The sequence below is a fragment of the Hypanus sabinus genome, chromosome 9 (genome assembly GCF_030144855.1).
Source record: "Hypanus sabinus isolate sHypSab1 chromosome 9, sHypSab1.hap1, whole genome shotgun sequence".
NCBI classification, from domain to species: domain Eukaryota; kingdom Metazoa; phylum Chordata; class Chondrichthyes; order Myliobatiformes; family Dasyatidae; genus Hypanus; species Hypanus sabinus.
This window is the reverse complement of record NC_082714.1, coordinates 156,920,550-156,936,568: the sequence shown is the minus strand read 5'-3', so window position 1 is coordinate 156,936,568 and position 16,019 is coordinate 156,920,550. Positions and strand designations below refer to the sequence as shown.

The 16,019-nt window shown below is 40.7% G+C and overlaps 1 protein-coding gene across 2 annotated transcripts in view; it reads left to right on the top strand.

The window, feature by feature from the left end:
- Positions 1 to 16,019, top strand: part of LOC132399947 (E3 ubiquitin-protein ligase Itchy-like) — a 150,640-nt gene that overhangs the window by 101,625 nt on the left and 32,996 nt on the right. For both annotated transcript variants that reach the window (XM_059980915.1, XM_059980916.1), the window contains 4 exons: positions 2,865 to 3,024; positions 9,223 to 9,356; positions 10,197 to 10,337; positions 11,164 to 11,284. In XM_059980915.1, coding sequence (XP_059836898.1) covers positions 2,865 to 3,024; positions 9,223 to 9,356; positions 10,197 to 10,337; positions 11,164 to 11,284 — 556 coding nt within the window. The remainder of the gene's footprint in view (positions 1 to 2,864; positions 3,025 to 9,222; positions 9,357 to 10,196; positions 10,338 to 11,163; positions 11,285 to 16,019) is intronic.

Genomic DNA, 16,019 nt, shown 5'->3' with positions numbered 1-16,019 from the left:
CTCCCCACAAAGCAAACATGAAAATATATAATATTTCCATGTTCATTGGAATCAGGTTTCATATCACCAGCATATGTCATGAAATTTATTGTCTTTGTGGCAAATATATAGTTAAATAAGTAGTGCAGAAATAGAAATAAAAAGAGTGAGGTAGTGTTCTCAAATTTAGTCCATTCAGAAATCAGATTACATAATATGAAATTAATAATTGGATCATACAGACCAAAAAGGTAGCAATTTCAGTCTCCATTGTACTTTGTGTTAGCTGCTCCTTCTCTCAGTTTAGAAGCAAAAACTGGCCAGTGTTCCTACATGTGGTACTCAACAAACCATGTTAGATACATTGCATAGAACTCTACAGCACAGTACAAGCCCTTTGTCCCATAATGTGCTGACCTTTTAACCTACTCTGAGCAATCTGACTGTTCTCTCCCAAAAAGCCCTCCATTTTTCTATCATCTATGTGCCTGTCTAAAAGTGTCTTAAATATCCCTAAATTATGCTCCTTGTATTGGCCATTTCTGCCTTGGGGAAAAGTCTATAGCTATCCATACGATCTATTGCTCTTGTACACCTCTATCAAGCCATCTCTCATCCTCCTTTGCTCTAAGGAGAAAAGCCCTAGCTCACTCAACTGATCCTCATAAAACATGCTCTCTAATTCAGGCAGCACCCTCTCTAAAGCTGGGTGCAAATGTGGCCTTCACTGTCCACTTTCATGCAGTTATAATGGGTAGTTTTGCAAGATATTCTAACTTAGAGCTATACTTCAGAATGGAGTCAACAATTTTAAGAAGGGAGTAAGATTAGTGAGACATGCAAAGAACTTTATATTATACCAACAATGGGAAGCATTGTTTGTAAAATTCTGTGTGTTATTGCCTGACCCTAATTAAAGACAAAACATTCAGCTAGCTTAGGGGAACAAAATATGTAACCTACATTGTGCTCGGGGACATTGCTGTTAATGATTTGTTAGATATCCGTGAAATTTAATGAAATCTGCCACCAAGCCAATGTCTAATCCCGAATGCCAAGCGACTGAACCTTCTTGGCCAACCTCAAATGTGGGACCTTGTCAAATGCATTCATGATTATGAGTGCCTCTATCAGATCTTCTATTCTGCTTCACTACCAGGAGAGCAACCTAACTTCTTTCTGCCATCTCCAGCCAGAACTACCCTTCCCAAATATGCATGAAAATAAATATTTACACATTAGCTAATAGTATGTCATTAATAATTTGACCATACAGACCAGAATGACTGTAGTTTCAGTCCCTAGACTGCTTTGTGTTAGGAGAGAGGAACCTAAATTCTCCACTTTGCATACTGAACTGAGGCCACTTGTTCTTTTCTCCAAGTCCAACCAGAACAAGTTCCCCACACACACCCCCCCCCCCAAGTAAGCATGAAAATAAATATTTGCACATTCACTAATATTATGTAATTAATAATTGGACCATACAAACAAAATGGTTGCAGTTTTAGTGCTTGGTCTGTTTTGTGTTAGCTGCTCCTTCCCTCTGGAAGTGGAAACTGTCCAGTGTTGCCGCACATATTGCTCAGCAAGCCATGTTGGATACATTGCATAGGACAGACACTGTTATTGATCTGCCACTCACTGTCCACTTCAAATCAGTTTAAATTGGCAGTTTGTAACTTGGAGCTGCATCTCAGAATGGAGTCAATGTAAGGGAGATTAGTGAGACATGCAAAGAGCCTTCATCCAAAGATGGAAAACGTTGTTTAGCAAATGCTCTGACCCCAATTCCAGGCAATGCATTCTGCTACACCTTTAGCTTAAAAGAACAAAATTATATAATTTCCAATGTGTTGGTGTTATTGATTCTGTAAGTTGTTACGTATTCAGGCAACAATAAATATATGAGTTCGGCAAGGGTTTTTATAACAAACAACACGTTTATTAAACAGAAAACAAACCCCCCCCCAAAAGTAAACAAACACTAACATAACCAGAAACAAACTGCGGTGCGGCAGCTCAAACAGTTCTTAAAGCGATATTGCAAAAACAGTTCTTTAAAGTGGTATTGACAAAAGTTCGATATGCTCACAGTCCATTTAAAAGGAGAGACTTTATAAGATGATTCAAATTCTCTTTCACGTCACTTTGCTTCGATCCCCGACTTCAAACTTCCCACGAAGAATTTACGAAACAAAACGGCTTAAAGGCACTGACCTTTTCTCCCTCACTACCTTCAATCCTTTCTGGTAAACCCAGGGATTAACACGAAGATAGTCAACGAAATCCTTCCAAATAAGGATCAAACAAAGGATGAAACCAGTTTCACCGTAGAAAGCGATTCTCCTCGATCTTTAACACCCGAACTTTGATCTTCACTCTCCACTGTCTCGAACTAGCAGAATCGTAAAGAACCTGCTGGAAATGAACTTTTAAACTTTAGGCATTAAATAAAAACTTCATCCTTCAACTAAACTGCGTCATTACTTAAAACACGCAGTAGCATGAAGTCAACTTGGCAAATCCAGCCACCATCTGCCCCTCTTCACAGGGTGGGGTCTACCTTTTATAACCTGTAAACAAAAAAAAACCTGTCACATGATCTCTACTGGCGGGAAAATGACGTCACTCCACCATCACAAGACCATCACCTCAAGTCCAGTATAGCTTCAACGCCAGTCACGTGACAAGGGCACCACTGTCGTGTCACGAGTACGTAACAAAGTGCCCCGAGAATTTAATGAATATCAAGAGCAACCTACCTTGGTCAAACACAGGTTCTGCTGGCCCACCAGATCATGTGCAATAATGGTAAGAATTAATTGGAGAATTACTGAAGTCGTACTTTCAGTGTATCTAATGTTTGTATTTTTTTTTAATAGGGAATGGTTCTTTCTACTTTCCCATGAAGTTCTGAATCCCATGTATTGTCTCTTTGAGTATGCTGGGAAGGAAAGTTACTGCTTGCAAATAAACCCAGCATCTTACATCAATCCAGATCATCTGAAGTACTTCCGGTTCATAGGGCGTTTCATTGCCATGGTATGTTATAGGAGTTATTCAAACCTTAATGCTACTTTTTTTTAAGTTTCTTTTTGGCAGAAGGATGGTTGTAGTTGGTGAATGCCCAAGGTGGAGAGATAGGAAGGTAGGCAGATGGGGTGGTGTGGCTCTGCTGGTAAAGAATGGCATCAAATCATAAGAAAGAAGTGACATGGTATCGGAAGATGTTGAATCCTTGTGGGTTGAGTTAAGAAACTGCAAGAATAAAAGAACCCTGATGGCAGTTACATACAGGCCTCCAAACAGTACCTGGGATGTGGACTACACATTGCAATGGGAAATAAAAATGGCTTGGCAAAAGGGCAATATTACGATAGTCATGGGAAATATCAACATGCAGATTGTTTGGGAAAATCAGGTTGGTAGTGGATCTCAAGAGAGTGAATTTGTTGAATGCCTATGAGATGGGTATTTAAATGAGTATCGTTGAACCTATCTAGGAGATCAGCTATACTGGATTGGGATTTGTGTTCTAAACTGGGGAGCTTAAGGTAAGTGAACCCTTAGGAGGCAGTGATCCACAGTATGATTGAGTTCAACTTGAAATTTGAGAGGGAGAAAGTAAAGTCTGACATATCAGTGTTTGTGTTTGGGGAGATGTTGGAGTCGATTGTTATAGATGAGGTTGAGTTCTTGCTGATACAGGACAAGATGGGACAAAGTCAGCATGATTTCCTTAAGGGAAAATCTTGCCTGACAAAACTGTTGCAATTATTTGAGAAGATGACAAGTAATATAGATAAAGGGGATGCAGTAGATGTTGTCTATTTGGATTTTCAGAAGGCCGTTGGCAAGGTTTCACACATGAGGCTACTTACCATGTTAAGAGCCCATGGTATTACAGGAAAGTTACTGGCATTGTTAAAGAGCATTGGCTGATTGGTAGGAGGCACTGAGTGGGAATAAAAGGATTCTTTTCATGTTTAGCTGCCAGTAACTAGTGGTGTTCCACAGGGGTCCGTGTTGGGACCACTTCTTTTTATGCTGTTTATCAATGATTTAGATGATGGAATAGATGGCTTTATTGCGAGGTTTGCATTTGATATGAAGATTGTTGGAGGCGCAGATATTGTTGAAGAAACAGAAAGCCTGCAGAAACACTAAATCAGATAAGGAGTATGGGCAAAAAAGTGGCAAATGATATATAATGTTGGAAATGCATGATTGTGCACTTTGGTAGAAGAAATAAATGTGTAAACTATTTACTAAACGGGGAGAAAATCTAAAAATCTGAGATGCAGAGGGACTTGGGGGTCCTTGTGCTCAACACCCTGAAGGTCAACTTGCAGGTGGAGTCAGTGGTGAGGAAGGCAAATGCAATGTTAGCATTCATTTCAAGAGGTCTAGAATACAAGAGCAGGGATGTGATGCTAAGGCTTTATAAGGCACTAGTGAGGTCTCACCTTGAGTATTGTGAACAGTTTTGGCCACCTCATCTGGCATTGAAAAGGATTCAAAGGACGTTCACAAAGAAGATTCTGGGAACAAAAGAGTTATCATATGAGGAACATTTGATAGCTCTGAGTCTGTACTCACTGGAATTTAGAAGGATAATGGGGGGATCTCATTGAAACCTTTTCAAATGTTGAAAGGCCTAGACAGAGTAGACAGGTTGTTTCCCGTGGTGGGGGAGTCGAGGACAAGAGGGCACAGTCTCAGGACAGAGGGGCGTCCATTTAAAACAGAGAAGCAAAGACATTTATTTCACAGAGGTTGGTGAATTTGTGGAATTTGTTTCCACAGGCAGCCGGGGGGGTGGGGGGGGGGGGCTAGGTCGTTGGGTGTATTTAAGGCAGAGTTTGGTAGGGTCTTGATTGGCCATGGCATCGAAGATTACAGGGAGAAGGCCGGGGAGTGGGGCTAAGCGGGTTTGTGCAGGGAGAAAAGGATCAGTCATGATTGAATGGCGGAGCAGACTTGATGGGCCAAATGGCCAAATTCTGCTCTGATGTCTTAGGGTCTTTTATACAAGACCAAAAAATAAACCGTATGTTTAGCCATAGACAATTTTTGGTTGTTTTGTGTTGTAGTGTGACACATGAAAGGTAACTTATTTTATAAGAGTGCTGGAAATTATCTGTGGATCATTCTGGGGTAAAGGGCTTAAATTGTGTGACTGTTGAATAAGGTGGATTAAACACCTTGGAACGATGGAGAGCTTATTTTTACACAATCAAGTGGTTAAAATGTGAAATGCACTGTCAGCGAAGGTCGGTTTCACGGCAGTGTTTCAAAGGGAACTGAATCTCGAAGGAAAGGATTTGCTCAGCTAAAGTGAGAGGCCAGGGTTGTTAGTTGGCGGAATGTTCTCCTCCTGTGCTGTAACATTTGTAACAAAAGGCAGAATATTAAATAAAATGCAACTTCTGTTACCTTGCGGTTTCTGATATATTGTAAGTACAGCACCTTGTAAGTACAGCCGTTTCAATATGTACTTACATATTGTAAGTACAGCCGTTTCAGATATATTGTAAGTACCCCCCCGACAGATGTTTTAAACCCATAATCGTGCAGTGCAGAAAAACTTTGATTCGCTATGTCTGTGTCAAGCAACACGTCCACATCAATATTAATCTCATTTATCAGAAGTTTCCGTGCATTGGTGAATCTAGTGTTCATCCATGTACTTGTATGGTGTGAAAGTACTTGCTTTCTTCACCAACTCAACCACCTGTTTAGAACTTTAGACAAAATGAATACTTCATAAAATTTAGACACCAAATTATGACAAAACACCACAGATGACAAATATCAGATGACGGTTATACTCAAAAGAGAAAAATGCTAAATAAGCTGGGGATCATTTCTCATGTAGGGAGGCTGAGGTAGCTTTATTTCCCTTTAAAGATCTGAAAGGTTTTGATAGTGGCTGTCTTTTTATTTGTGGTGAAGAGTAAAAACCAAAGGCCATCAATTGTAAGAAGGATCATAGAAAGCAACTAATATAGGGAATAAAGGGGATCATATTAATATAGGGAAGTCAGAAGAAAACTATTCAAAGGCTTTTGAGAATATTGAGTTAGTTGCTGTGAATGACTGAGGGAAATAGTGCTGGTTCATTTGGATAAATCTGTAAGGAAGGGGAAGATGGGGAGGAAATCCAATGATAGATAAGCAGTGTTAAGGTAGAGCTTCCATAGCACTAACATTGGCTTGGGTTTGTACTGATGAAGAGTCTCAGCCTGATAATGTCATATTTCATAGATGCTGCCTGGCCTGCTGAGTTCCTCCAGCATTTTGTGTGTATTGCTTTGTTATGCCGTGGCCTGTTTAGATTTGTGTATTCTATGTCAGAATGTGAGAATTTGCTAACATTGGAGAAGTTTCAAAGGAGGCTCATGAAAGTGATTCCAAGGTTGAAAGGCTTATCGTATGAGGAGCATTTGATGGCTCTGGACCTGTACCCACTGGAATTCAGAATATTGAGGGGGGTCTCGCTGAAACCTATTGTGGTAAACTATGTATACCTGTCTGGACAGGCCCCTCTGCTGACTGCTCCTGTGGCTCCTCCCACAGACCCCTGTATAAAGGCGATTGAGGCACTGCTCCTCCATCAGTCTCCGAGATGTAGTGAGCTCCTTTTTATACTGCTAATAAAAGCCTTTTGTTCACTTCCTGCCTCTGAGAGTTATTGATGGTGCATCACCTATCAAATGTTGAAAGGCCTTGATAGAGCAGATTTGGAGAGAATGTTTCCTGTGGTGGGGAGTCTTAAGACCAGAAGACACAGCCTCAGAATAGAGAGATGTCCGTTTAGAACTGAGCAGTTTCTTCAGCCAGAGACTGGTGAATTTGTGGAATTCATTGCCACAGGTGGCTGTGGAGGCCAAGTCATTGGACAGAGACTGACAGATCTTTGATTAGTCAGGGCATGAAAGGATACGGGGAGAAGGCAGGAGATTGGGGCTGAGAGGGAAATGGATCAGCTGTGCTGAAATGGCGGAGCAGACTCAATGGGCCAGATACCCTGATTCTGCTCCTATATCTATTGGTCTTATGGTAATTTAATATACAAACCCCATTTCCAGAAAAGTTGGGATATTTTCCAAAATGCAATAAAAAAATCTGTGATATGTTAATTCACGTGAACCTTTATTTAACTGACAAAAGTACAAAGAAAAGATTTTCAATAATTTTACTGACCAACTTAATTGTATTTTGTAAATATACACAAATTTAGAATTTGATGGCTGCAACACACTCAACAAAAGTTGGGACAGAGTTAAAATAAGATTGAAAAGTGCACAGAATATTCAAGTAACACTATTTTGGAAGACTCCACATTAAGCAGTCTAATTAGTAGCAGGTGAGGTATCATGACTGGGTATAAAAGTAGCATCCATCAAAGGCCCAGTCTTTGCAAGCAAGGATGGGTGGTGGCTTATCCCTTTATGCCAAAATTCTTGAGAGAATTGTTAGTCAGTTGAAAAGAATTTAGGTCTTTCAACATCTACAGTACATAATATTGTGAAAAGATTCAGAGAATTCAGAGACATCTCAGTGCATAAAGGGCGAGGTCGGAAACCACTGTTGAATGCACGTGATCTTCGAGCCCTCAGGCGGCACTGCCTAAGAAACCGTCATGCTACTGTGACAACTATAGCCACCTGGGCTTGGGAGTACTTTGGAAAACCATTGTCACTTAACACAGTCTGTCGCTGCATCCAGAAATGCAACTTGAAACTCTATTACGCGAGGAGGAAGCCATACATCAACTCTGTGCAGAAGCACCGGCGAGTTCTCTGGGCCTGAGCTCATCTCAGATGGACCGAAAGACTGTGGAACCGTGTACTGTGGTCAGATGAGTCCACATTTCAGCTAGTTTTCAGGGAAAACGGGCGTTGAGTTCTCTGTGCCAAAGATGAACTCGACCATCCTGATTGTTATCAGCGAAAGGTGCAAAAGCCAGCATCTGTGATGGTATGGGGGTGCATCAGTGCCCACGGCATGGGTGAGTTGCATGTATGTGAAGGTACCATTGACTCTGAGGCGTATATTAGGATTTTAGAGAGACATATGTTGCCATCAAGGCGACGTCTCTTCCCAGGATGTCCATGCTTATTTCAGCAGGACAATACCAGACCACATTATGCACGGGCTACAACAGCGTGGCTTTGTAGACACAGAGTGCGTGTGCTTGACTGGCCTGCTGCCAGTCCAGATCTATCTCCTATTGAAAATGTATGGCACATCATGAAGAGAAGAATCAGACAACGGAGACCATGGACTGTTGAGCAGCTGAAGTCTTATATCAAGCAAGAATGGACAAAATTTCCATTTGCAAATCTACTACAATTAGTATCCTCAGTTCCAAAACAATTAAAAAGTGTTATTAGAAGGAAAGGTGATGTAACACAATGGTAAACATGCCTCTGTCCCAACTTTTGTTGAGTGTGTTGCAGCCATCAAATTCTAAATTTGTGTATGTTTACAAAATACAATTAAGTTGGTCAGTAAAACTATTTAAAATCTTTTCTTTGTACTTTTGTCAGTTAAATAAAGGTTCACGTGAATTAACATATCACAGATTTTTGTTTTTATTGCATTTTGGAAAATATCCCAACTTTTCTGGAAATGGGGTTTCTAGATGCACTTTGAATATTCCTCATTTTGTTTTGGCACATTAACTTCTGCTAGTGATGAAGACTATTAATTTGAATTGTAATGACACCTGTAAATGCATGACATTAAGTTGAACTTCCCTTATCATTTCTACTTTCCCTGAATGTTTCTAGCAGTCAAATGTGACTTACTTTAAGTCTGTAAAATGAAGCTTCAGAAGTTAAAATGTGTGGAATATTGTGGACCTTTCTTATTTTTATGCAAAGTAAATACTGAATAATTTGTCACAACTGTAGTCAGACAGTTGAACATCGAAACCTTTCCTGGTAATTTTGGTGTCAAATGCTCTGCATGTCTGGGCCAGTTAGGATGAGTGCTCTGTTAGTTCTTACTGGAATAAAAAGTTCTTGCCTTGTGTCTCAGTCTTACTGTTCTCTTTAATGCTGACAGTAAATAAGTTGCCAGCCTCAACATGTAATATAGATCCCCCAAGGGTTAATGGGTGTTGCTCAATGTACTTGTATAGTTTTCTGTTGCCAAGGTGCATGCTTCATGTCTTAATTATTTCAAAGAATTGATTTTAAGTTTTATTCTTGTTTTTCCTTTAAATGATAGGCATTGTTTCATGGGAAGTTCATTGACACTGGATTCTCTTTGCCATTTTACAAACGGATGCTAAGTAAACCAATAGTAACCAAAGACCTGGAATCTATCGATCCAGAATTTTACAACTCCCTCATTTGGATAAGGTTTGTACTTTATATTTTGGTGGTGCTAGTTGTCTGCCGTGGTCATTACTATCTAGCCAACAGAACATAGCAGAACTGTATGTACTTTCAGATGGAGCAGGCATAAATTAGTCTGCACAGTACATTATTCATTTCATAACTTATTTAGATACCATCACAAATTTTACAAAGTTCTATCTTTTCAGATGTGAAGAAATTATTGTTTTCTTATTTTTCTTAAAAGACCTGTCAAAAAGTTTTCATCCAAGAAAACGGTTGGTAATGTGTTCTGCACCTTGGCCCCGGAGTAACGCTGTTTCATTTGGCTGTATTGATAGGTATTCATGAATGATATAAGTGACAATTGAACCTGAACTCTGAACTATGTACTACCACTAATTTATTTCATAAAATGCATAGCATATCAACCGTGAGCATTTCATTGAGGTTAGACCAATAGTGCTACACTCTTTCTTAGTCTTGATCCTGAGTGAAATCAACTAGACTTGAGCTCTGCTTTCCTAATGCACGCACATACTTATTGTAACTTACAGATTTTATTATTATTGTAATGTACTGTTGTTGCATAACAAATTTCACATCATATGCCAGTGATAATAAACCTGATTCTGATTTTTAACCCAGGTACTTTCTTCACCCTTCATCTAACGGAAATATTTTCCCCCTCTGAACCAAGATCAGAATTTTTACACAGCTGCAGTTGGCCCCTCTACAGGGAATGTTATCTTCCTGTTAACTTGCTCAGTTTGACTAGCTAACTTTGTGCTATTCAAGTTAACGTTGCACCCAGCTGGCATTTAGTTTTGTAATTATTTACAGAAAATAATATCTTGTTTCTAGGGAGAACAGCATAGAGGAATGTGGTCTGGAAATGTATTTCTCAGTTGACAAGGAAATTTTAGGTGAAATACAAACGCATGAACTGAAACCAGGTGGCAATGATATACTGGTGACTGAGGAGAATAAAGAGGAATACATTAGGTAAGGTGATGCTGTAAAATACATTTTTGTCTGTCAGCTATGAATATAATATTTAAAGTGATTTTATAATGTTATGATTTTGTTTCATGGAAGATGTTAAAGTTCAAAGTAAATTTCATTATCAAAATACATATATGTCACTATATACAGTCCTGAGATTCATTTTCATGTGGGCATACTCAAATCTATAGAATAATAACCATAACAGAATCAATGAAAGACCACCCAACTAGGGCATTCAACCATAATTCAGAAGACAACAAATTGCAAATACTAAAAGAAAAATTAGTAATAGCAAATAAATAAGCATTAAATATGAAGAACATGAGAAGAAGAGTCCTTCAAAATGAGTCCATTGACTGTAGGAACATTTCAGTGATGGGGCAAGTGAGCTTGAATGACGTTATCCCCTTTAGTTCAAGAGCTTGATAGTTGAGGTGTAGTAATTGTTCCTGAACCTGGTGGTGTGGGTCCTGAAACATTTATATCTTCTTCCTGATGGCAGCAATGAGAAGAGTGTGTCCTGGGGGGTGGTGAGGGTACCTAATGATGGATGCTGCTTTCCTGTGACAGTATTTTATGTAGATGTGCTCAGTCATTGGGAAGGCTTTACCCATGAGGGACTGGGCTGTATCCACTTAATTGTGTAGGATTTTCTGTTCAAGGGCATTGGTCTTTCCATACCAGGCTGTGATGCCCCCAGTCATACTCTTCACTACACATCTATAGAAGTATGTCAAAGTTTAATGCTATTGGGAACTTTTCTAGTTCTCACTGTATTTTGTATTTGCTATAATCATTCAATCAAACTATTTCAACTATATAGGCTTGTGGCTGAATGGAGGTTATCACGTGGCGTTCAGGAGCAGACACAAGCATTCTTGGAGGGCTTTAATGAAGTGCTTCCTTTACACTATCTTCAGTCATTTGATGCCAAAGAATTAGAGGTATTGTAATTTGTTGAGTGTTTTTAGTTCTATTTGCATGTCTCCCTGAATGAAGCATGTTGGTATAGCACCTTTATTTCACTCTAACTCAAGTTCAAATTTATTGACATTCAGCTGTACAAATGTATACCGCCAAATGAAACAATGTTCCTCCGGACCAAGATGCACAACACAGTACATATAACTTGCACACACAATGCACAAATTAATACTACCTCCAGTAAGTTAACAAATAACAAGGTGCATTTGTGACACAGGTTGAAAAGCATACAATGTATCACTACTGGAGCTTCATGCGTGTTGAGACCTGGGTGGCGGTAGGGAGTTCAGAAGTCTCATGCCTCAAGAAGAGAGTGGTCAGAGTAGACACCCTTTTGACACATCCGTGATAATGTTGTGAATAATGAAACCCAAAGCACATCAGAACACATTTAAAGATAAGCTTTATTTGTCACACGTACAAAGAAATGCATCATTTACATCAAATCAAATCTGAGAGGATTGTAATGGGTGTCCTGCAAGTGTTGCCACACTTCTGGCACCAGCACAACATACCCAGCCTAACAGTTCTGGTGCTAATGCTGCAGTACCTCCTGCCTGATTTGCGGGTTGGGGGGGGGGGGTGAGGAGGAGGATCAAAGAGGTTATTGGATATATGGGCGGGATCATTGACAATGCTAGGAGTCCTGTGTATGCAGCACTCCTGATAAATATCTCTAATAGAAGGGAGACCCTGATGATCCTCTCAGCAGTCCTCACAATCCTTTGTAGAGACTTGCAGTTGGATGCCTTACAATTCCTGTACCAGATGGCGATGCAGCTGGTCTGGACACTCAAAGGGACTCCTGTATAAATTGGCCAGAATGGGGGCAGGAAGGTGAGCTTCACTCACCTCAATCTCCTGAGGAAGTGGAGACGTTGCAGTGCTTTCTTGACCAAAGAGGTGGTGGTGTTGACAGACCAGGTAAGATTGTCCATTATATGCACTTCCAGAAACTTGGTGCTCCTAATTCTCTCCACAGACAAAGCCGTGTATGTGCAGTGAGGAGTGGTCAGTATGCACTTTCCTAAAGGTCCACAATCATCTCTTTAGCTTTGTCCATGTTAAAACTCAAGTTGTGTACTCACACCATTCTACCAACTGCTCTACCTCCTCTCTGTATGCTGTATTGTATTTGCTGTTGATGAGCTTTTTAAATCTGGTTAAGAAAACACTTTGTTAAAACTTGAAATAAATGAAGGTCTTTGAGGAGTGATTAAGCGATGTAGTCAGCATCCACAAGATACACTCTGTTTTGTTGACCTGTTGGTGTATAACTATTTTACTTTTAGTATTTTCACTCCAGTTGATGTGTGATGTACTCCTGGAATATGTAGTGGTTTTTGTAAGTGAGCCAAGTCATCAGTATTGCTTTTCAGTATTTAACATGGTGAACATCTCTTTCAATCAACATTAGCATCAAATCTGTAACCAGAAATTCGTTCCTCTTGTTTGAAGTAGTAGTCTGATCCAGATAGATCTGGTCTTTGTTTCAGCATTTTTTTTTCAGTTTGATACCAGTTTAGTCACAGTTTTGTTTGGAGTGATGGAAAGTTCATGTTGACATTAAAATTTGTCTTTGAGTCACCTCTAAGTTATTTCTGCCAATACTTTAATGAACTTCCAGGAGAAGTGATTGGGAGTGATTTATATATGCATGTTTGGTAAGGATATCCCATGCCTTGGAAAAGATAGGTCGGAGTAGACAGCCTTTTGACACATCCAAAGTGATGATGTGGATAAGGAAACCTAAAGCACTTCAGAACAAAATTTAAAGATTTAAAAGTTAGCTTTAATACACTGAAATGTATCACTTATCTAAATCAAATCTGTGAGGATTGTGTTGGGTGGCTTGCAAGTATTGCCACACTCCAGCACTAACACAGCATGCCCACAACTCACTAGCCCTAAACTTACACCTGATGAATGTGGGATCACACAGAGGAAGCACACACGGTCATGGGGAGAACATACAAGCTCCTTACAGACCAAACCCTGATCTTGCAGCTGGTAATATTATAGTGTTATGATAAGCACTGTGCTACACTGCTGCTCCAGAAAGCTGTTTAACTCATCCCAATTGTGCCACTTCTCTTGGGGGGGGGGGGGGAGAGATGACATTCACGTAGTTTAACTTCAATGCCCTTTTTCCTTATCCTTTTCAAATAATTTTGTCAGTGTGGAAAACAGTGTCAGTTTGCTGAGTTCCTGGACGTCAGCTTCAAAGCCAGAGGCAGTTTGGCACAGTGAGTCTGTCTTAGTTCGATATATGAGCAGTCAGATAGAGCTACTCCCTGTGGCTTGCAAATTTATTCCTTTTCTTTATTTATTTACTTACTTTTTGAACTCCACAATTGAATTGATCGCTGTGGTTTCCAGAATCTAACCATCTGCACTCCAAAAAAAAAATGTTTTCCCAGAGTAAAGTGATGTTAGTATTGATATTGGTTTATTATTGTTACATGTCCTGAGATACAGTGGAAAGCTTGTTTTGCATACCGCTTATGCAAATCAAATCATTACACAATGTATTGAGCTACAATAAGGTAAAATTACAATGCAGAATAAAATACAAAAAAAGCTGCGGACAAAGTGTAGTACAGATGAGCTATAAAGTGCAAGGTCATAATGAGGTAGATTGTGAGGCCAAGAGTCTGTCTTATCGATAAGGAAGTCCATTCCAGAGTCTAATAACAGTGGGATAGAAACAGTTCTTGAGCCTGGTGGTGCTGCTTTTCAAATTTTTCTATCTTCTGCCCAGTGGGAGAGGGGAGAAGAGAGGATGTCAGAGGTGGGTGGGATCTTTGATTATGCTGGTTGTTTTGCTGAGGCAGTGAGCAGTACAGACAGTCACTAGAGGTGGGGCTGGTTTCTGCGATATGGACACAGCTCAGCACAACTCTCTGCTGCTTCTGAATGTGCAGAACATTCGCTATACCAAGTAATTACTTAACCAGACAGAATGCTTTCTGTGATGCACCAATAAAAATTGGTGAGGGACAATGAGGACATAGTGTTAGATGAGTGAGTGACTGTCAGGGAAGGGATTGGAAGAGTCAGATATAGAGAGCACCCTTGTGGCCATCCCCCTCGGCAATCATTATCTCATTTTGGATGCTGTTGAGAGGGATGACCTGACAAAGGACGACCACAGCGATCGGGTCTCTGGCACTGAGCCTGGTTCCGCGGTGCAGGAGGGAGAGAAGATGATGAGGAATGTGGTAGTCATAGGGGATTCCATAGTGAGGGGAACAGATAGGAGATTCTTTCAGCCTGATAGAGATACCCGCACAGTGTGTTGCCTGCCGGGTGCCACGGTACGGGATGTCTTGGATCAGGTGCACAGAATATTAGAACATAGAATAGTACAGCACTTTATAGGCCCTTCGGTCCACAGTGTTGTGCCAACCCTTAAACCCTGCCTCACATATAACCCCCCACTTTAAATTCATCCATATACCTGTCTAGTAGTCTCTTAAACTTCACTAGTATATCTACCACCACCACTGATTCAGGCAGTGCATTCCACGCACCAACCACTCTCTGCGTGAAAAACCTTCCTCTAATATCCCCCTTGAACTTCCCTCCCCTTACCTTAAAGCCATGTCCTCTTGTACTGAGCAGTGGTGCCCTGGGGAAGAGGCGCTGGCCGTCCACTCTGTCTGTTCCTCTTAATATCTTGTACACCTCTATCATGTCTCCTTTCATCCTCCTTCTCTCCAAAGAGTAAAGCCCTAGCTCCCTTAATCTCTGATCATAATCCATACTCTCTAAACCAGGCAGCATCCTGGTAAATCTCCTCTGTACCCTTTCCAATGCTTCCACATCCTTACTATACTGAGGCGACCAGAACTGGACACAGTACTCCAAGTGTGGCCTAACCAGAGTTTTATAGAGCTGCATCATTACATCGCGTTTCTTAAACTCTATCCCTCAACTTATGAAAGCTAACACCCCATAAGCTTTCTTAACTACCCTATCTACCTCTGAGGCAACTTTCAGGGATCTGTGGACATGTACCCCCAGATCCCTCTGCTCCTCCACACTCCCAAGTATCCTGCCATTTACTTTGTTCTCTGCCTTGGAGTTTGTCCTTCTAAAGTGTACCACTTCACACTTCTCTGGGTGAACTCCATCTGCCACTTCTCAGCCCACTTCTGCATCCTATCGATATCTCTCTGCAATCTTCAACAATCCTCTACACTATCTACAACACCACCAACCTTTGTGTCGTCTGCAAACTTGCCAACCCACCCTTCTACCCCCACATCCAGGTCGTTAATAAAAATCACGAAAAGTAGAGGTCCCAGAACAGATCCTTGTGGGACACCACTAGTCACAACCCTCCAATCTGAATGTACTCCCTCCACCATGACCCTCTGCTTTCTGCAGGCAAGCCAATTCTGTATCCACCTGGCCAAACTTCCCTGGATCCCATGCCTTCTGACTTTCTGAATAAGCCTACCATGTGGAACCTTGTCAAATGCCTTACTAAAATCCATGTAGATCACATCCACTGCACTACCCTCATCTATATGCCTGGTCACCTACTCAAAGAACTCTATCAGGCCTGTTAGGCACGATCTGCCCTTCACGAAGCCATGCTGACTGTCCCTGATCAGAGCATGATTCTCTAAATGCCCAAAGATCCTATCTCTAAGAATCTTTTCCAACAGCTTTCCCACCACAGACATA